Source organism: Perca flavescens, chromosome 21 (assembly GCF_004354835.1).
Source record: "Perca flavescens isolate YP-PL-M2 chromosome 21, PFLA_1.0, whole genome shotgun sequence".
NCBI classification, from domain to species: Eukaryota; Metazoa; Chordata; class Actinopteri; order Perciformes; family Percidae; genus Perca; species Perca flavescens.
Window position 1 is genome coordinate 20580199 of NC_041351.1, and position 23118 is coordinate 20603316.

Sequence of the window (23118 nt, forward strand, 5' to 3'; positions counted from 1 at the left end):
TATATACACAAAAAACAGTCCAGTTCATAAGATATTTAATAAGCAATTGGTACATTAGCTTTGCACTTTAAACGACAGGGTTACAAATAGATTCATACTTAGATTGGTAATTTACTGTAAATACAAAGCAGGATGAATGTTTATTTTCTACAAATGCATGAGGAGTACATGTTAAACGATATTATTAAACCGATAATATTAACACGATAGAAACTGTGTGTGATGCCAGATGATGTTGCAATTCTAAGAACTGTTGTGGCATAAGTTGATAGTTTTCTTTGAAAATTACAACAAAACGTGCAGTAGTGACAAAGACGTACCACTGCTAAAATATTAGTTTTTAGCACCGTGGCGGTGTGTTTTCAGACTTTGAAGCCATTTCAGTTGGACGACAAGAATTGGGCTGAAAGTCTGCTGAAGATCTGATGCTTATTGGCTCGTTTATCGCCCTCATGTGACTCGAGACAGAAGGCCAGAAAACATGCAGAGAAATATCATTTTTTTCCTTTCTTCGCAAACTTTGAATCACGTGATCATTCATTTAGGGGTTTTGTAGTTTACTTTATGTAATGGACCCCCCCACATTTTCACACTTAATATAGCAGCAATGAACTCAACTTGAAAGAATTTTCTTTAAAGTTTAGTGCAAAAAAACAAGACATTTTGGCACAAGAAGAGCTCTCTCTTTTTTTATATTGGTCCAAACTGATTGTAAATATTTAATGCTGAAATGTAAAATGAAATCTTCACACCCCTTGAAATGTTCACAAAGTGTCCTCACGCCAAACACATTCGGGCATTTTTTTCTTCTTCTTTGTGCTTCTTGTTATCTTTTATTGACACAAACCTTGGCGCAGAAACATTCTCCTGCGGTCGTGGAGCAAGGTTCAGGTTCAGGTGCGGGACTGCAGCGCCAGCCGCTGGACCGTGTCTGACAGGTGGCTCATGTCCGCCTGCTGAGCCTGGTGTTTGATGAACTCCAGGGTCCGAACCTGCAGCGCAGAGACGAGACAGGAAGTCGCTGAGGCTAAGCATGTTCGCTGAAATGACTGAAAATGTAATGTTCCCCTTTCGTGATCAATAAATGTCTTAGGGCCCTATCCTTCACCCGGCGCAGCGCAAAGCCCGACGCAAGTGTCTTTGCTAGTTTAAGACTGACACAATTGTCAGTTTCCCGTCCAGCGCCCGCGTTGTTTAAACAGCAAATGCACCTGCGCCCATCTGTGCACCCATGGGCGTGCTGGTCTTACAGGGTGGTGTGTTCAGGTGAATTATCGGCGTATTGCTATCTTGAGGCAGCGGGAAGAGATCGCGCCGTTGACCAACAAAAACCTGTTCTAAAGTCAATAACACAGCATTTCATTGTTATTTTAACAGCGCATTAGTAAAATGTGCCCAGGCTCATGCACAAGCGCGCACACATTATGCCTGTTACACACACACACACACACACACACACACACACACACACACACACACACACACACACACACACACACACACACACACACACACACACACACACACACACACACACACACACACACACACACACACACACACACAAATATTACGGTGCAAATCCACCATCATAATAGCAATGCGCCAAGGTCCAAACGCACCTGGCTTTAAAAGGGAATGGGAGATGACTCTGATTGGTTTATTGCATGTTATGCCCAAAACACACCTATGAATTAATGAAGACACTAAGTACAACCCTTTTGAAGCATGCGCCCGGCGCACGGACCCTTTGTTCCTCCGTCAAACTAGCAGAAGTGGACTTGGACACACCTTTAACGCACCTGCGCCAGGCGCTTCACGCCGTGCGATTAGATCGTTAAAATAGGGCCCTAAATCTGAACTAAGTACAGCATACATTTAACTAGAGATGTTTCCAATACTGATACCGTTACCGGGAAAGCCTCGGCAAGTAGCCTACTGGAGTTTAAGCAGTGATCCGATGTCACGTAATTTAGCCCAGAAGAAAAACGACTTTTTATTTATTTAAACTTTTTTTTATATAATTCTTTTTGGCCATTTTAGGCCTATATTTATATAGAACAGCTGAAGACATAAAAAGCGATGAGAGAGAGGGAGAATGACATGCAGAAAAGGGTCGCAGGGCAGAGTCGAACCTGCGGCTGCTGCGTCGAGGAGTGAACCTCCATGGGCACTTGCTCTCTACCAGGTGAGCTACCCAGGCGCCCGAAAAAACTACTTTAAAGTAGTTTGTTTACGTTCTTTTTCCATTATGGCTCACTGTCGAACTAGATAATGAAAGAGAGCTCTAGGACGTTCGCCGTTAGCTTTTGTTCATGTTTCACAAAGAGTTTAACCCGAGTCAGGCCCAACAATAAACACAGCAATCAAATCACAGCCATACAGGGATAGTAGTATTCAGCTGTTTAAACATATACGTGTTTTTTAACACGCTGGCATCGGATCGGTATTCGGTATCGGCCGATTTGCAAGTTCAGGTATCGGAATCTGTTTCTGGAAGGGAAAATGGTATCGGAACATCTCTACATTTAACCCTCCCGCCGCGGGAGATTATTGTTTACACGACCCTGTTTACATCGATCTGACATAAAAACCATAGCAGCTAGAGCAGTCATCTTTTTGCAAAAGAACGTTTTTTGTCTCACACGTCATGACATCATCGTGTTATGTGACGTCCGGTGCAAAACCATGTGACATTATTCTACTGCAGGTGACATAAAAAAAAAAAAACGCCTTTACACTCTGCATATGAATATATTCAAAAAATGTACATACTTCAAATAACTTATGGAGCGTTAAGATATAATTTGTTCATGTTTCTACGTTTAAAAAAAAACAACTTTTGGATCGAAATGGTTTGTGTTTTTATTTAGTAAAAGTTAATGAAAACATGTCCGGTTTTCTTATTTTCTTTGTGTATGACACAATTTCAATAGTTTAATAAACGATTACGGTTTATTGACTTAACATAACCTTTCAGCTAAGGTCATACTGATTTAAGGGACATGAAGCAACTGCAGATACCCCCAAAGAAGTGATGCTGATCTGGGTGCAGCTGCTTGGGAAATGGGTTGAGGACTCACCGAGACGCGGGTCTCACAGTATCCGTGTTTGTGGCTGAGGTTCCACAGGTTGACGGCCAGCTGGCTCAGCTTGTTGTTCCTCAGGTCGCCGTGAGCCAGCAGCACGCCGAACAGGGAGAAGGCCAGCGCGCCCTGACGCCGTGTGCTCTGCTGCAAGCGGGCCAGAAGAAAGGGGCGTTTTAGTGAAAGGTGCAGTAGGTAAGCCTTATAAAACTAACTTTCTGTCATATTTGCTGAAACTGGCCCTATGTTCCAGTACTACTACATGAAGCAGAAATCCACCGCAACCTGTTCAGATGCACCAATCAGGGGCTAATCGCATGTCAATCACTGCTCATGCACATCATTCATTCTCCCTTGTGGGGGCAGGGGCATAGGTAGGGCTGGGCGATATGGACCGAAAGTCATATCCCGATATATTTTGGCTGAATATCGATATACGATATATATCCCGATATTTTTTCTGCAAAGTGAGCGCAAATGCTCAGTCAAAGTCAAAGCCAAATATGACATGTCACACACATAGAAACCGGCTATTTCAGTGAACAGCTGCAAAATCAAATGAATAAATAATAAACAGGTTTCTTCACCTGGTTCAATGCTCAGCTGTTCAAATAACAATAAAATGTAAAAATAAATTCTGATTAACCCTTGTGTTGTCTTCCCGTCAACCTTTTCGACGTTTTTGACGCCTTTTTTTCAGTTTGTTTTAATTTTTTCCAACTTTTTCAATTGTTAAATTTTTCTTCTACACATTTTCAGCGCTTATTTCTACGTCCCATATTTTCTAATATAGGGCTGGGCGATATAGAGAAAATCAGATATCACGATATTCTTGACCAAATACCTCTATCGATATTGCGACGATATATTCTAGAGTTGACAGTTGGTGCTCTCGCAAAATATCTTCACACTTAGATTTTAGATAAATAATCATTAATAATAGAACAGCTAGAACAGTCTGGTAAATTCATAAAAGTCCATCACTTCACTGTAATGCAGCCTTTAAAACCAGGAAAAGACACTTATGGTCATATCACGATATTACGATATCCAAAATCTAAGACGATATCTAGTCTCATATCACGATATCGATATTAATATCGATATATCGCCCAGCCCTAGGCATAGGAGAACGTTTTGGGCTTTAGCGGAAAGGGGGGAGGAACTGAGAAGTTGTCGATGTTGACATTTTTTGGCTACGTCCTGGATCTTCACAATCTTAACTACAGCACCTTTAACAGCAGGGCCACACGAAATCTGCAGACGCAGAATCCAGCAGAATTTTCCGCTAAACTTTCCGCAGAATTTAAACTATTTAAACATAAAATTATGCTGCCATAATCCAGAATAATGTGTTTGTCTTTATCGCTACAGCAGTGTCTCTGTGTGGGCTTATGTGTTGTTGATGCGTTCTAATGTGCGCCTATGCGCTTCTACCTGTGTCTGCTGTGTATGATACTTGTGTTATGGTTTTCTCATGCCCTCAACCTGCCAGTAGTCATGATCTGGAACAGCGGTTGTGTCATTGTACTTGTATATGCCTATGTCTTTCTTGTTTTATGTGCATTTGTTGTATTGTTGTAGCGTATCTATTGTTTTCAGCCATTAACTTGCTAGGGCAGTGGTTCCCAACCTTTTTTCCTTGGCGTCCCCACACTTATGTCTAAGAAAAGCTGAGCCCCGAAACCGAAGTTGAGGTAACTCTCAAGATAGAGCCTTACTTTCTTTTTTGATACAAAGGAGTTATCAGCACTTTTACGTTTCTCCACCATGTTTCCTTCATAAAATAGTGATGCCGTGGCGGCAGGAAAAACGAGGATGATAGCAGCTAGCAGCTGACCTGATGACAGCAAGGGTCAACAGGTTAAGAGGTCCCGGAGGTTTGGCCTACTAAGTAGCCTGCCTCCAATTTTAAGCGAGAACAAAAATATATAGTTTTTATACAGACTTTTGTATACATTATATATTCTAGTGTATTATCATAATTTAACATGTGCAAATATTTTTTTTTTACCTCAACCTTAAACCAGATAAAGACTTGCGCACCCCCTGTGATCTTTGCCGCCCCCCTAAGGGGTGCCCGGACCCCAGGTTGGGAACCACTGTGCTAGAGAATGCAGATGAAAATTAGCATGTATGGCTAAATCTGGCACATTTACATGATGGACTCTGTACTCATGTTGATTAATGTGCGTTGTGCCTTTTAAATAAAGACATCTAAAAAAAATGTTTTAACTCAGAATGTTAATACATCTTCACCCCAAGCAGAAAAACAGCCCGCTAAATTTTGCAGCTTTTCTCTCTCTGAAAAAAAATAAAAAATATCTGCAGATTCTGTTTGGGTCTTGTTATGAGATCGAAATTAGCTTCTGAGGAAAAATAAAATAAAAACCCTGCAGTGTCGCCGGTGGCAGCGAGCCGTTTGTGCCTCACCTCGTCCCGGCCGAGTGCCTTCAGATGGTCCAGAACCTGTCCAATCAGAGTCTCGCTCAGCTTGTTGATCTCCAATAGGAACTTGGGGTCTCCTCCGTAAAGAGTCTCATTGGAGTCCACTGAGACCAGGGAAAGAGGAAAAAGAGCAATTTAGCTGGAGAATGCTCACATCAAACCCCTCTACGAACCACATGTAGATCCTCTCGTCATGAAGCGGAGAAGTAACCTTTTTTGTTTTGTTTTTTTTAACCCTTAAAACATGGTATTTTAAATGTATACAGAATGGAACCTCTGTTGGATTAGGGACTTCTGTCTGAAAAACAGAAAAAAAAAAAGGTTGTCACCTTTAAGAAAGAAATTCAAACAAACGTGGGCGGTGTTGAAGAAAATTAGGTCATTTACATAATCAACGCATAACCCATGTACTGTACTCTCATTTTATTAGTATATGATATGATATATGATAGGCTTGTTCGTCAACAAAACGTCAGAGTCTTCTGTGCAATAGGGTGTGTGATTGAAATTTCTGTTATTTTTTTTTTTTTTTAACGTTAATAGATGTGTCCCATATATCCACCATTAATAAGAATACAACTCATACAACATACTCAGTGGCACCGTGACGAATCCCAGGGGGAGATTACTCGCCAGGGAAGCGAAAAAGCGAATTAAAACGACAACGCGCCAGGCAAAGCAACAAGACCAAAGTTAATATTGGAGTGGCTAGAACAGCTGCGTGTAAACGATGGAGATACTAAGAGCTAATTTCGGGGTTCGGCCACCGTAGGGGGCAGGCAAGTTAACAAGTGGCATGCATTTTGGTCATTTTGCTAACCCTTATGGGCTGTATGACTTTGCGTCAAAAGGAGCCAGTTGAGGTGGTTCGGGCATCTGGTAAGGATGCCCCCTGGGCACCTCCCTAGGGAGGTGTTCCAGGCACGTCCAGCTGGGAGGAGGCCTCGGGGAAGACCCAGGACTAGGTGGAGGGATTATATCTCCAACCTGGCCTGGGAACGCCTCGGGATCCCCCAGTCAGAGCTGGTTAATGTGGCTCAGGAAAGGGAAGTTTGGGGTCCCCTGCTGGAGCTGCTGCCCCAGCAGCCCGACCCCGGATAAGCGGATGAAGATGGATGGATGCTAACAAGGGGGGGATGGCGCCGCCCCTTTAAATCACCTACTGCCCGTACCTTTAGGGATGGAGTAGAGGTAGGTCTCCTGGCTCATGGCGGCCAGCAGGGGCAGAGTGCTGACGTAGACCCGCACCTTGGCGTCGCTGTTGTCCTCCCAGGTGTAATCCTGGATCATGTTGAGCAGACCGCGCACTAGGTAGAGCACGCCATGCTCTGGATGGTCCTACACACACACACACACACACACACACACACACACACACACATACACATACACATACACATACATACACACACACACACACACACACACACACACACACACACACACACACACACACACACACACACACACACACACACACACACACACACACACACACACACACACACACACACACACACACACACACACACACACACTTTTAGGAACAGAGGAATGAGGAAAAGCCAAAAGTTTCAGCTTAGTATTTATGGAATGGACCACCAGAGGAAAATAGGGGAGGGTCATGTCTTTTTATTCTTTGTTGAGAGGAGGGTCATGATAAAGGGGTATTGATAAATAGTTGCGGGAGGGTCATGCCTTTTTTCCAAATCATTGGGTCAAAGAAAAATTATTAGTGGCGAGGGGAGGGGTCAGGTCTATTTTGACTAAAGATCCCAAAACTCCTCCGGTGGCCCCTGAAATAAATAACGAACAGTCCCTTAGGATGATTTCCCTCATCTTTCTGCTCTGAGAGGCTAAGGAAAGGAATTGTGTTACCGGGACGACCAGCAGCGTAGCCAGGAAGTTGTTGATGAAGTCCAACAGGAAGCTCTCGGACCCTCGAAGTTTCCCCTCCACGCTGATGGAGCGAGGGACCTCCGGGAGTAGACTGACCGCCGCCTTCAGGAAAGCATCCGCTGTTAGGTGTGGAAAGAAGGATGGAGACAGGGAAAAAGCGAGGTAGGGAGGCAGGGAGCGAGGTAACAAGGACACAACGAGGACGGGTGGTAACGTGGAAAGGAGAGAAAAAGGAGAGAAGGGAAACAACAGAAGAAAGGAAGCAAGGGAAGTGGAATGAGAGGAAAGGAGGGAAGATAACAAAAGTAGAACTGTAACAGCAAAATGAATTATCCGTCACCTCAAAAATGTAAACACAAAATGCTCAACGTGCCCTTGAATTTGACTCCTTGTCTGAAATGTGAAATCAAACAGCTGCTCACCCTGGGAGAGACACTGGTTTGCCAACGCAACCTGACCAGACAGCAGATAGAGGCTGAGACGACTGAAGATGCTGCTGAGAGACGGGATGGTGATGAAACTGTAGGCAGCGCACGCCTGGAGGAGAGGGGAAAGAGAGCAGTCTGAAGTAGGAGTGGACACCCGAAGCCAACACTGGGCTCAACTTTTCCTCGTACCTAAGGGGCAATGCTGACGCAATAGTAACCCTAGCACTTTCTTACATCTGGTTGCCAACACACCAGATGTTGTTATTGTCAATGAGGAGTCCTACATTTTGGAGGTAGGCTGCACCTTTGATTCCAGCATGGAGGAGGCTTCCTACACCAAGGTAGTTAAATACCAACCACTCCTAAACACCATCTCAGAGCTAGGCTATTAGGTTGCAGACTACTCGTTTTCATATTTGGTAGCCTAGGACACACACACAGGCTGGTAGTAGGAGGGCTGCAACAACTTGGGATGGCCAAAAAGAGGGCTAAACAGCTTGCAAAGTATTGTGCCATATCTGTTGTTATTGGCAGCCGCCACATATGGCGGAGACGTTGCTACTTATACCCTTAAGGACTTAGTATTATGCTTATTAAAGGTCCCATGACATGGTGCTCTTTGGATGCTTTTAGATAGGTCTTAGTGGTCCCCTAATACTGTATCTGAAGTTTCTTTCCTGAAATTCAGCCTTGATGCAGAATTACGCCATTTTTATCCACTGAGGGACCATAGGCAGGCTGGGGGAACTCATATTAAGTGAAATTTTCATGCCAAGTGCTATTGTGAAGACCTGCTGGCATGCCACTGGTCCATGAGTTTGCCTATGCATTGTACTGCATCTGTAATGTGTGTGTCCCTGTACCATTGTTCTTCACGTGGACATAAATAAATGGTTTGACTCACCCTGACGAAGGCCGCCGTTTTGCGGGAGTGACTCCCTCTCATCACCCGGTTGGTCTCCATTGCCAGCTGGTTCACCGTCTGGAAACAACAAGATGAACATTGAGAATGTCGCGAGTGAGTGAGTGAGTGAGTGTGTGTGTGTGTGTGTGTGTGTGTGTGTGTGTGTGTGTAGGACTGACATGGATGTGTGTGTGTGTGTGTGTGTGTAGGACTGACATGGATGAGCTGCACCATCACTGACTCCAGGTTACAGAAGGTGGCTCTGGCCTCCACACAGAAACTCAACTGCTGCTCGAAGTCACGCCCAAAACACACCTAAACACAATGATGGGAAAACAAAAACAGATTATACGAGTGGAAGAAGAGAGAAAAGAGTTCTTTAACTAAATGAAATTTACTTAAAGAAATCAATGTAAATGATGAACTGTATTAATAATGTGCCATAGAGCTTAATTGTTGTCCCAAAAAAGTGAGAAAACATCAGTGATGTGTACCGAGTGACATGTTTCCTCATTACCATAAACGTGGGCACTGTAGTTTTATTTTAGTCAATCCCACACACACACCGTCCTGCTGCCGGAAGTACTCACAAGAGCACCAAATGTGTATTTCTCCGCAGCAGAAAGTAGTCCCCAACAAATACACTGTTTCCTCCAAATTTAGTAATGATTTCTAAAAACTACCGTGCCCAGCTTTTTTAAGGAAATTATATAACTTTAAAAAAAATTAAAAAAGTGTATTTCAGAACCGTTTGAAAATATTATGAGTATGGATGTTAAAAAGTTAAATAAAGAAACTATGAAATTAACATTGGTCTTATTTTTTTAATTTTCTTTAAGATTAGTTTTGGGGTTTTTCCACCTTTATTTAACAGGACAGCTAGGTGACAAAGCGGAGAGAGGGGGAAGACATGCAGAAAATCGTCACAGGTCGTCGGGACATAAACCTCCAAGTATTTGTGCGCCTGCTCTACCCACTGAGCCAACCCGGCCACCATTAGTCTTATTTCTAAACCACGGACTAAAGTCTCCAGAGTCTCACCATGCGGATGAAGCCGATGATCAGCAGAGCCAACAATCTTTTCTCATCCTCAAGAGTGAGAGCACTGCAATACAGAGAGCAGATGGGTGACTGACTGAAGGCTGTCGCCGGGCAGAGCAAGAAACTTCAATTCAATTCAATTTCTGTCTTTATTAACAATCTACATTGTAAAACGTAAGATTTCCATGCCTTTTTTGTAAATTATAAAGCAGGTCGAGGTGCTGTATAAATACTGGGAAACTATCAAAACGCTCATTACACAGAGAAATACACAGAGCCCGTATTCAGAAACTGTGCCTTTAAATGAGCCGTTACCACTTCTGTATGGTTGTGATGTCACAACTATACTATGTATAGGTAGAAAGTACCGCTACAGTCATTCCCCGGCTGCAATGACAGTGCAGAGACGCCAAAAGCACGGATGCGAAAGACACAGAAGCGTTTTTTTGAACATTCAAGCATGTAAACATAGTGTAGTAGAAACCCAAAATACCATTATGAACCTGAAAATGAGCATACTATGGGACTATAAATACTAAATACCTATAATTAGTTATGAAAAACTATAATTACACATTAAAAAATATTTTCTGAAGAGCCTAAAAGACAACAACTATGGAAGTAATCACACACACACACACACACACACACACAAAAGACCCTACTTGACAGAGTCGTGCATAGTCTTGCAGATGTGCAGCATGGCGTTCAGGATGACTGGGTCTCTGGTGGGCTCCACTTGGTGTCTGCCGGGAGATGCAGACCAATTTAATGTCCAAATTTAGTTTTACATTATTGGTCTTTATTAAGTCTAAAGGTGTTGCTTACCTGATGAAGACCTCCATGATGGATCTGCACACCTCCACCCTCACACTATCCTTCTGGAACATGTCCAGGAACGGCAGGAAACGCTCCTGGGAAACAGAAACATTGGGGGACATTGGGGCACATTGTGGAACTGCGGCGCAATAAAAGCCACGTGTCATCGATTATTTCAGGTCTCCAGAGTGCAAATGTTCCATTGTGTGTGTGTGTGTGTGTGTGTGTGTGTGTGTGTGTGTGTGTGTGTTTAGCGGTGGTTGCTGCTCACCATGGAGAAGAGGACGGAGAAGTCGTGGAAGTAGGTGAGGATCTTCCTGATCACTGACTGCAGCTAGACCAAGAACAAAACAAGACAGAGTCACTACAGAGCAGACATCGGGAGGAGTGGGAACGCTTCACTTCCAAGGGAACGGGCCGAATTGGTCCTGGTTGCCAATGAGCTGCTAACCTGAGGATAAGCGTCCTCAAACGCCCGGTCAGGGGTCATGTGTTTGATGATGTCAGCCAGAATCGTGTTGACCTCACGTTTCTGAGAGCAAGAGGGAAAGGAAAGGTGATTAGAAACTTTAAATGTCTACATAATTGGAAATGTAATAGACAGAGGATGGCCAATTAATTCATGTCCTATGGTCCTGTGATAAGGTCCAGGAATTTCTGGACTGGGATACGTGTTAACATATGGATTGCGGGTTCCATTCAGCCCAAGATGATCCTAAGCCAGATGGACAAGAAGATGGGTCCAGACTAGTTTAGTCTATATCAACGTTTCATTTACTACATTGTTCCGGTGCCGCCGGAGCTCCGGCCAGATGTCCCTCACATTCCGCTTTCTTTGTGTTGGCATTCTACAGTCCTTCCAGAAAAATGCGGAGGTTTTTTGTGATTGTTGCGGGCAAAAATCCTTGATTATGCGGCATGTTTTCTTAAAAAATGCGATGGAATATGTGGGATATTTATGCAATTTTATGCAATGAAATTGCCCGAACTTCCGAGGTTTGATGAAAAAGAGAAAAACATTTCCCCCAACACCCTGCTTTTCGATGATGTTCACGTCGCGTAATTACGTCACGTAATTACGTCACTTCATAACGTTCCCATGGCAACAGGGGAAAATGGCTGCTCTTGTGTGAAGTAAACGCAAAATTTTTCAACTTTCACATGTGACTTTTTTGCAACGAAAATGCGGAATATGCAATCCCCGCATATTTTCCGCGCAAATCGGCAATTTATGCGGCGAAAGTGCGGCGTATTTGAAAAAATGCAGCCCCAGCAGAAATATGCGGACTTTGGCTGATTATGCATTGAATTATGCGATTGCATAATCGCGTTTTTCTGGAGGGACTGATTCTAAACCCCCGACAATCAAAATTATATTTTTTTGAGTAAAATTCTCATCACACACTCGATAGCTATTTCAATCCCAGAGCTCGCCTCCTTACGTACACATGTTCCACCAAAACAAGTTCCTTCCCAAGGCTATTTTGCAGAGGCACCGTACCCGCGGATTGTGATTTGGTTTAAAGAAATGCCAATAAACCAGAGCAAGTTGTTCTCCTATGCCGGAACGTCCACCACAGCGCTGTGGAGGAAGGTCTGGCAATGCAAGACTAAAACTAGTTTAATGATAGCCAGACAGATTCTTTTATGAGGATGGAGGAATGAAGGGGTGCCGTCAATCCAAGAGTGGGCTTGTGAGATGGCTAGGGTGGTGGCATATAAACGGTTTTCCAGAGTGAAGGTCTACATTAGAAAATGGGGAAAGAAGAAGAAGCCATGGACTGTCGAGAGACGTATACAATGTTCCCAGCTGTTTATTCTGTCATGATTTTATTGTACTGAATAATTATGCTTTTTCCGTTGGCTTGTCTTTTATTTTTCTTTGAGTAAGTGGTGGTGACGAATGGGGGTGTTCATCCGGGGGAAGGGATGTGTTTGTGTGTGTTTTGTATGCGGTTAAAAAAAAAAAAAAAAGAAATCATATAAAAAAATCCCACATAATAAAAAGAGTTCCATCTGTACTCACTGAGAAGTGTCGGCAGGTGAACTCCACCCAGATCTCAGCGCAGTTGACGTAATCCTAGAAACCACAAACAAACAATCACGTACACAGTCACAACCGGAATATTTTCATGGAAACAAACAGCTGTGTGAAAGCAGCATCATTCCCACGGTACCTGAGGACTGCGCACTTTGGTTACAACCTTCCAGGCCTCATTTAGGATCGTCAGTCTCTCCGATTCTGGAGGGTCGGCACAGGCCACGCTGCGGCCCAAAGAGCCAAACAACAGATGCTGCAGAGACGACCACAATCAAGCTTCCATTCATATTTCGACAGACAGACAGACAGACAGACAGATGAACAGACTGACAGATGAACAGACATACAGACAGACGAACAAACGGACAGACAGACGAAAAAACGGACAGACAGACGGATGGACAGACATCCTAAACTGGGATATTACTGTTACAGCAGTTACAACAATCCACACAGAATAACAAGAAATAATAATAAATAAAAAAATGAAAATACCAGAACATACATACATATAAACATATTTACATGCGCATATATATATATATATATATATATATATATATATATATATATATATATATATGTGAATAATATAAACATTTGTATTCTAAGTAAACATATGAGTGCAATTTGTGCAATACTGTAATTTATGAGGTAATGACAGTGCTATCTCATTGTAATTAATGAGGTAAGGTAACTCTCCGAAACGCCAACATTGAACGTTTGTGAATATTCCCTTACATATTTACATGTATTGGATCATTACAGTATTACAACTGTTCATGTCTCCTGACCTTTGGGAAGCCGGCCTCGTCGCAGTCTTTGATCATACCGATGAAGTCGGTGGCTCTGGCTGCTACAAACTCTGGCCTGAACGCCCTCATAACTGAATTCAGGAGCAAAGCACTATGGGAAACAGGAACACTTTGTGTTGGAGCTTTGTGATACTACTACCAGAAACCATTAAAACAAAGAGTAAAAGCTGTGTAAAAGTGATGGTAAGTACAATGTGTTTTACTTGTTGGCAGTTTAATATCAAACAATTTCTGGATCCATAAACTGGACTTTCATTAAATCATTTTGGACTTATGAGCCCATAAAAAAGGGTTCACTTCCTGCGAACCCTCGTCAGTGGTTGCATATATCCACTAGAGGTGCAGCAAAAAACTGATACAGCGCATTATTGCAATTTATTCTACTTCGTTTAAGAATGCTCGATTCTGATTGGCTGGGAGGAGGGCATTAACCCGGCAGGTTGCCCGTTGACTGAGCACAGCGTCATCAAATATGTATTTTTTTTCTATCTCAGAAATTTCAAACATGAGGTCCGTTGTAAAAATAAACTTGGTTTAAAAAAGTTTCTAAAATGTGTCGGAAATCTATCGGAGGGTCAGTCGATGCATTGTTTCGCAAGCGAGATACAATGTAGCAACTACGTTATTAAACTAACGTTAGTGATCAGATGCTGCCTTGTGTGGTTGCAACCAATTAACGTTAGCTACAGTTGAGCTAACGTTATTCGCCGTCCCGGTTTCCGAGATCTGACAGATGAGGAGCTGCCAAAAATCACCAAATATTTGTATCGACATCGGCCTAAAAAATCCTTTATCGGTCGGGCTCTAATATCATTATTGTATATTTATACACATATTTTGCTCCTGAAAACAATGACGACATGTCCTTCTGGTACAGTAGCATGTTACCTTTCACCAACACCACCTCAGTATGACTGTCTGTAAAAATACTCACTTGTTCCCCAGCTTCTTGCATCTCTCCATCATCTCCGTCAGCAGAGGCTAAGATGGAAACACAAACAGCATTAAAAAACACTTCCTCTGTCTTTAGAAGGGGTTTGACAGAGCGAGACTTTTCCACTAAAGCTAGTGAAAGCTGGCCATTTTCTGTCAATTCAATTCAATATCTTTCAGTTTGGAAAAAAAAAAAAAGCAAGCTAAATAAGTTGTGTTGTGTGTGTGACTGCGTGCCTCTGGAGCTCTGTAGGCGATGCACTGCAGGATCCAGCTGATGGCGGGGGAATAAAGCGTCAGGTACTCGGGCACCTCCACCCTCTGCAGGACCAGCTGTTTCTGGACGCTCTCGCTGCTGATCTGCCGGAAGGCGCCCAGCAGGTCGAAGAAGTTGCGGTTCAGGCTGTCTTTCAGGTGGGGGGCGACTTCCATGCCCACCTGGAGGGAGAGAGAGAGCACTCTTATCTCTCGCTCCACATCTCTTTTTTTCCCCCTTAACCAATCATTAGGGCCCTATTTTAATGATCTAATCGCACGGCGTGAATTGCCTGGCGCAGGTGCGTTTAGGGCGTGTCCACATCCACTTTTGTTAGTTTAAGGGTGGAAAAAAGGGTCCGTGCACCGGGCACATGGTTCAAAAGGGTTGTACTTAGAGTCTTCATTAATTCATAGGTGTGTTTTGGGCGTAACATGCAATAAACCAATCAAAGTGTCATCTCCCATTCCCTTTAAAAGCCAGGCGCGTTTGGACCTTGGCGCATTGCTATTATGATGGTGGATTTGCACCGTAATATTTTTAATTTGTAATCTTTTGCATGTTTGTGTGCTGCTGCGCTTCCCTGTGTGTGTGTGTGTGTGTAACAAGTATAGTGGGCGCGCTGCGCACGAGCCTGGGCGCATTTTATTTAAAATAACAATGAAATGCTGCGCTATTGACTTTAGACCAGGATTTTGTTGGTCAATGGCGCGATCACTTCCCGCTGCCTCAAGATAGAAATACGCCAAGAATGCACCTGAACACACCACCCTGTTAGACCAGCACGCCCATGGGCGCAAAGATGGGCGCAGGTGCATTTGCTGTTTAAACGATGCGGGCGCTGGACGGGGAATTGACAACTGCGTCGGTCTTGAACTAGCAAAGACAGTTGTGTCGGGCTTTGCGCTGCGCCAGGTGCGAGATAGGGCCCATAAAGCTATAGTGCGTAGTTTCTGTCGCCCCCATGAGGAATTTTAAGTAATGACAACAACACTGTCAGAGCGTCAGAAACAAACAGCAGACAGATACTGTAAGAAATGGCTCAGAAACAGGAGAGAAAAAAGGTAAGAAGGGTCCCACCCTGCAGAGGTAAGCTCTGGTGTACGCTGCCACCAGGGGGTCTCCGATCCCTCTGATCATGGCTGTCAACCGAGGGAGCGTCTCCTGAATACCGCTGTGAAGGGTGGAGGGAGAAAAAAACCCTCATAAACAGAGAGGACGATTCAGTTGGTCCATTGTAACAAGTATTAATACCAAAATCTTTCAAATAACTCAAAAATGTCACTCTTAATTTAGAAGAGCAAAGTGTATAGTATGCTACAAAGCTAATATTGCTGAACTAAGGCATTGGGGCAAGTGAAGGCAGAATATCAGAAGAACACTGAAGCTAAATGTATTAAACGGTAGGCTTACAAGTGAAAGACTGACTAATAAAGCCCATAAGGGAAACTAACCATTTGTTCAGGAAGCGGTTGCACTTGAGAATAGCAGCCTCGACGTATCTGTTCACAGAGGGTCAAAGAGTCAAAATTCTACATGAGGTAAGGAGTGCGTACTGGATGATCGGGGTTGTCATGGAGACAACCTTAAAAAGGACAATTCCGGCGCAAAAATGAACCTAGGAGTTAATGACACATGGGTACCGAGTCAACCGTTCTATGGGATGTGTTTTCATGCTAATCGAATGTGACCAGTTTTAGCGCAAACCGCTAATTAGCTTGTAACGCTAGTAGTCAAGGCACGGATAAAGTAAAAAGAAATAGCCATTTCTATACCGCTAACAAGGCTCAAAATAGCACCACACTTCCACGGTAGCATAATGAGGGTTCCTACATGTAAACTGAAGCATTGAGAACTTTGTAAGTGTATAGACGGTTTATTAAAAAGATAGTTTAGAAAGACCGTACCGTTCATGTATACGTGGCGCCATCTTGGGAAAGCAGTCATGACCAGTCGAGCGACGAACGCCGTGCAACCAGTAACCAGTAACATAGCTCAAGCACGGCGTTCGTCGTTCGACGGGTCGTGACTGTTTTCCCAAGATGTGTACAGTACACTTACAAAGTTCTCAACGCTTCGGTTTACATGTAGGGACCCTCATTATGCTACCGTGGAAGTGTGGTTCTATTTTGAGCCTTGTTAGTGGTATAGAAATAGCGATTTCTTTTTACTTTACCGGGGCCCCGATGACTAGCTTGATAAGCTGATTAGCGGTTTGCGGTAAAACTGGTCCCATTCGATTAGCATGAAAACATATCCCAGAGAACGGTCGACTCAGTACCCACGTGTTATTAACCCCTGGGTTCATTTTGCGCCGGAATTGTCCTTTAAAGGGATAGTTCAGATTTGTTTAAAGTGGTGTTGTATGTAGGTATCCATAGTCAATGTATCTGCTGACCGCCATCTACTGTAGGTGATACACTAACTATGGAGAAGTACCACCACACTTAAGAAAATCCAAACTATCCCTTTAAATCATTCCATCATGTAATATGTAAGGTTATAAGAAGAGATGTAGACTGATGCAGGGACTCTGGACTTAACTATTTGATAAACTTTAAAATTAAGATAAAATTTAGGATTGGAAAGAAAATTTAGAGTCAGAAAGCGGGATCAGAAGAGGCCTGACATTAGTTGTGGTCGTCGGCGAAGAGTCCTCGAGATCAGATGTAAAAGCATTGAAGCTGTGCTGATGGCAGAAAAGGATACAATCTGGGCAGAAGCTCTCTGATGGATGCGATCTTGAAGAACCAGTTGAGGCACGTCTCCTTGGCCGTGTCATTCACATCGTCGACTGTGAACGAGTCTGAGGAAGGAGGGAGCCGAGCGGACAAATCAGACACAGACAATATACCCATCACCTCAGAAGCTAGAGAAAAAAAATCGAAAATGCTCAAATTCAATCCGACTGGATATGTAAGATCCTCTCTGTACCTGGTAGGGGTCGTGGGTCTGAACACATGGTCCAGATTCTATCGTACACCAGGCGGCCTACAGTCAAGCGAGACTACAGTCAGAAAACTTGCAATGTTTCTTTTTTTTACTGGAGAGACAGATACAAGGATTCTTTACGCACCGAAAGTGTCGAGGATATCGGTGATGAGAACAAACTTGCTGGGGTAGAACTGGATCACCGAGGTGTCGGACAGAAGCTTTGAGCACTGGAACACAGATCACAGATCAGTGTTTATGTTATTACACAGAGGACATCCAAATCTAGAGGTAAGACAGGTGGGTATTGGGACCAGTGGTAGGATGTAACGAAGTACATTTACTCAAGTACGTACTTGTACTTTACTTGAGTCTTTTCTTTTCATGCCACTTTCTACTTCTACTCCGCTACATTTCAGTGGGAAATTTTTTATTTTTTACTCCACTACATTGTGACAGCTTTAGTTACTAGTTACTTTACAAATTAAGAATTTCTTCCACACAAAACACACGTAGTTTATAAAATACGTTGTATTATGAATTAAAATACCCTCCTATCCTGATGATACTTGAACACTTTTACTTAAGTAACATTTTCAATGCAGGCCTTCTACTTGTAACAGAGTATTTTTACAGTGCGTTATAAGTACTTTCAAGCATCGGAATACTTCTTCCACCACTGATTGTGACTGAAGGAACATGAAGAAATTAGTGTTTTTGCTCCATTTTTTGGGGGGGGGAATGGGGGATGAGTGTTTTCGACTGCTGGATCACCTGGATGACGATCTTCAGGGCTTTGACCTTCTGGTCCGAGGCCCAGGCCTCCTTCAGGGACTGGTTCAGCTCCTCGATGCGGTTAGCGTAATCCTGCTGGGAGAGGTTCAGCAGCTCTCTCTGGGAACCCTGCAGACACACACACACATGCACAAACACACACACGCACGCACGCAGGCAGACAGACACACCTTAGCTTGAATGATGTTTACTTCAATGAAACTCTATTGTGGTGATGAATTTTGCAGCCTTCTTACAGTAAGCACCAATAGAGACAGTGGAAGTGCCTTTAAAGATAGAATATGTTCAACTTTTCCGCATATATTTTGTTGAGTTGTGTACTTACAGTATCCCAAATGTCTCCAACAATGTTTAAACTCAGAGAAATCTGTCATTTTAATCAAGGACACAGTCAGCATCATTTGGTCCCCGTTGCCTGTCGATGACGTCATATCCCCTGTGTGCATGCGTCAGCGTTGTGGTTATCTGTCATTTATTGACATTTCTTATCTAGTGTGAAGCCACATTTTTAAGACTTTTTAGATCTTGGTTATTTATTTTTAACTATAAATTTCAACCGGATGAAGCAATTTAGTCATCGGAACGTCTGGATCCTAAGTTATCAGAGAAAACAACATGAGCTGGTAGCGTCTCGGCTCGCAGCCCCCTCCGCTAACCTGTCGAACAGTGTCGGAGAAACACCGATTTTTATAGTGAAACTGCTTTATTCAGTGCTTTGGTCGGTTTAAAGCCATAGTGCGTAGTTTTGGTCGACCCTCATGAGGAATTCTAAGTAATGACAAGTAAACTGTCGGCGCGTCCACATGACAGAAGCCTTCCATGATCGCAGATGCTAGTAGCCAAGGAGGACACGGAAGATTAAAAGAACATGATGGACTCTTTAGAAGATGTCATTATCTTCACTTGAATTGCTGAGGCGAGAGTCGCCGGACGACACCATTTTTTGAACATAGCCATACCGAGAAATAAGGAGAGTTGTGTGGAGCTGATAGTCTTAATCAGCTTTGTAGCAACTCATTTGGCAATGGCTTGAATGTAACGGACGTTCATTAATATCAAAAAGTTACGCATTAAAGCTTTAAATCACCGGGTCAGTTTGTTTTTGCGTATAATTCGTTAACAGATAACTCCCGGTAAAAACCTCATGAACAATGAACAGTGAAGGAATCCTAACCGGGAGAAGCTGACTGCAATGACGTCACTGCTCCGTCTTTTGGTATTGTTTTGATTGAGAGACCCCTAGTGGCAGAAACTGACATTTTGTGTGTTTAAAGTGTTAATGTTTGTATGTGTATTCATACAAACACAAATAATAAAGCATTTTGTGACTGATTTCATTCTAACAGTACTAGGATTGCATATGATTTTAAAACGAATGCTCCCAATTGAGCTGAAACTCTGATATATAGACATTTATTTTGAAAAAAAAACGTACCTCCTCCAGATCATCCAGTTCCTCGAGGCGAGTTCGAACTTTCTCTGACACAGCGGAGGATCCCGGACTTGGAGCTTTTCCTACAGCGACAACAGGAGTGACATTAGCTTTCGACCAGAGGAAAAACACACACAGACTCTGTCGTTGCGGCTCTAAGCACTGAGATGCATAACTGTGACGCGCTCAAGACTGTATTGCGATGATTTATTCCTCCACACGTAAAATACAACTAGCACTGCAGTTACCAAATGTAAAGTTACTTTGTGAGTCGAAATAAGTGCGTTAGTGCGGCGGTCCACAGAAAGTGTTCGCTCCCATGCTCACCCCCCACCCCTCTCTGTCAAAGCCCCAAAAAACCCAGGTGAACAGGTGAAGCAAACAAATATGTTATCAATTCCGCTCAAACCGCGATGAAAACGCCCACCACCTACAATATAAGTGCACAATATAATAAGAAAGGCTCCACTATGTTCCCCGGCTAGTTGCTAACTGTGTCTGTCTGTCTGTGTCTGTTTGGTGCTGAGCGGGGAGTGTCCGGTGGGTTTATCAGGATGTGAGTTTATGCCGTTAAGTGAAGTATGAATTAAAGGTCCCATGGCTTGAAAATGTCACTTTATGAGGTTTTTTAACATAAATATGCGTTCCCCCAGCCTGCCTATGGTCCCCCAGTGGCTAGAAATGGTGATAGGTGTAAACCGAGCCCTGGGTATCCTGCTCTGCCTTTGAGAAAATGAAAGCTCAGATGGGCCGATCTGGAACCTTCTCCTTATGAGGTCATAAGGAGCAAGGTTACCTCCCCTTTCTCTGCTTTGCCCGCCCAGAGAATTTGGCCCACCCATGAGAGAGAGACATCATGGCTTTCAAACGAGCAAATTGGCAGTTGGTCAAGGACACTCCCACTCTCCACCTTGCCTCCAACTCTCCTCCTCAATAGCTACAGACACAGAAATGGCACATCCTAAGGAAAACTCATTGTGGGACTGGCTCTAGTGGCTGTAATTCTGCACCAAGGCTGAATTTCAGGAAAGAGACTTCAGATACAGTATTAGGGGACCACTTAGGCCTATATAAAAGCATTCCAAGAGTCATGTCATGGGACCTTTAAATTATTACAATGATTACAAACGCAGGTCTTACCTCGATCAGAACCCATGAAAAGATTCTACAAAGACACACAAAAAAAAATTGGAATTAGGTTTCTGTTTTACAAAGCATGACTGGGTACACAAAGACTAATTAGGCCAACTCCTTTAGTTTATAGTAACAGAACAGCTTGTCCCTTCTACTCACAATTGAGAGTTTTTCAGTGGTGGTGAACCTGGCCAGGATCTCTCCTCGTTTTAAGGACCAGGGCTCAAAGTCTGGTCCCACCACCTCTTCCTCCTTCTCCTTCTCCCACTTCTTCCTCCCCAGGTCCTGGAAGCACATCATCTCTCCTTAAAAAAACAGGTTTGGGTATTATCTGCTTTCCACTTCTGTGTGTGGTGAATAACATTCGACTCATGTTAGTTTCTGAAGATGGTCGGTACTAATAAATGTGTAACGAAACAATGTTTCCCCATTTCTCTGTGCAATTTAATTGGTTCTAGTCAGAGAGTAGTCTCGCATTGCCAGACCTTCCCCCACACGCTGCGGAGGAGGGTCTGGCTAGTCTGCACGGCATTCCGGGATGGGAGAAAAACGTGCTCTGGTTTATTGGCATTTCTTTAAACCAATCACAATCGCTAAGCCCCGGACACAATGAAGGTTCCTCTGTGAAATAGCCACGGGAAGGAACTTGTTTTGGTGGAGCATGTGTACGTTCAAAAGCTGTTTTAGTCGTGCAAGAGAAAACTCAGATTGGACAGATAGTCTAGCTAGCTGTCTGGATTTACCCTGCAGAGACCTGAGGAGCAGTTAACCATAGTCCTCAGAAATCCACCAGAGTTTAGAACGCCAACACAAAGAAATTGGAAAGTGTGGGACATCTGGCGGTATTTCCGGGCGGCACCTGAACAATCCCGGAAATGTTACGTCTTCGATATATATCGACTAGCGGAGAGTAGAAAAGCTCCTGAAACGGCATTTGGCACTTGTCTCAGCTTCGACAGGTACGTCTGCAGTGTTACTGACCCCTGCGGAGGCGCTGTGTGCCATGGCAGGAGTCTCAGTGGCCGAGGCTGCTGCAAACATGGAGAGGGGGTCGGTCCCATCCAGCATGGAGCTGAGGGGGTCCGGGGGTGCCGAGGAGGAGGAGGACGAAGACGAGGAGGTGCTGCCTTTACGAGCCCCACGGCGGGTCTTTGTATCGGTCACCTGGGTGGAGAGGAGAGGGGTTCAGAGCTGTTAACGAGACGACAAAGAGCTGAAAGCGGTGTTTGTGATGAAGGGGGGGAACGGTAAGGAAGACAGTGGTAACAGCAGATGGTCTACCATAATGGATTTGAGGGGATGGTAGTCTCCAAAGTCAACCAGAGCAGCCTCAGGACGACATCTCTGCAGCTCTGCCTCATAGTTGCGCCCCCTGGATCGCCTTGGTACACAACAGACAGACTGTCAGCTCTTTCTACTGACATCCTTGGTCAGTTACATTCAGCCTGAAGTCTCTGAACACTCACTGGAGAGAGCACGCTGTTTATTTACGACTGATGCTGCTAACACTCTTTCGTCTGAAAACACGGACTACTGTATTGTCCCATTAGGATCTGAGATCTTGCATGGAACACAAATATGAAGGTCTGTGGTGGCAAACGTCACCCAATGAGAGTGCTATAAAACCTGTGTAATAACTTTGACACATTCCTATATAGGCTTTTCCTGACTATACAACCAAACCCGAGCCAAGGAGGGTATTTCATTCAAGGCCATATAATACCATTTGGTAATTTCTGCAGTTGACTGCTAATGTTATGTAAACATGCAAAACAAAGTTGGCATTTTATTTTGGGACGTTACATTACCATTGAGCTCTCAAAACACACGTTTGCAATGCGTGGACATTCTCAGAACTAGCACAATATCAATAAATACACGATTTGCCGATTTATAACGATGATACGGAGCATTTTTAAATAAGAAAAGAGCAATCTTACCACTGCACCGCAGCCATTTTCTACAATCATATGACCCCCTCAGCACTTCCTGGTTATAGCAGTCAGATTTTAGGAAAGCGCTGTTTTTGGATTCAAACGGGCGGTCTGTTAAATATGTATTGTTGTCACTGTAAGGACTGGTACTGTGAATGCATAAGAGGGTGTTATTTTACCACTTGTAACAACGACAGTGTGAATTGAGATGCGTTTTAAATA

The 23118-nt window shown here is 43.6% G+C and overlaps 1 protein-coding gene across 2 annotated transcripts; it reads right to left on the reverse strand.

Moving 5' to 3' along the window:
* Positions 1-18: 18 nt before the first annotated feature.
* On the reverse strand, positions 19-23099 carry vps35l (VPS35 endosomal protein sorting factor like). 2 transcript variants are annotated; one of them, XM_028567432.1, is made up of 30 exons: positions 22903-23099; positions 22244-22343; positions 21944-22126; positions 21122-21247; positions 20969-20993; positions 19832-19911; positions 18376-18504; positions 17747-17831; positions 17605-17661; positions 17380-17476; positions 16125-16172; positions 15751-15844; positions 14652-14852; positions 14416-14462; positions 13461-13572; positions 12803-12919; positions 12652-12705; positions 11077-11157; positions 10897-10959; positions 10635-10720; positions 10472-10552; positions 9807-9870; positions 8982-9080; positions 8766-8843; positions 7856-7970; positions 7413-7552; positions 6707-6872; positions 5520-5638; positions 3084-3233; positions 19-992 (listed from the first exon to the last, which is right to left on the reverse strand). In XM_028567432.1, the coding sequence occupies exons 1-30, from the start codon at positions 22917-22919 to the stop codon at positions 894-896; spliced, it is 2913 nt and encodes a 970-aa protein (XP_028423233.1). In that variant the 5' UTR covers positions 22920-23099; the 3' UTR covers positions 19-893. The 2 variants fall into 2 exon arrangements, with proteins under 2 accessions (XP_028423233.1, XP_028423234.1); XM_028567433.1 differs by lacking the exon at positions 22903-23099 and adding an exon at positions 22771-22829.
* Between the last annotated feature and the right edge of the window lie 19 nt (positions 23100-23118).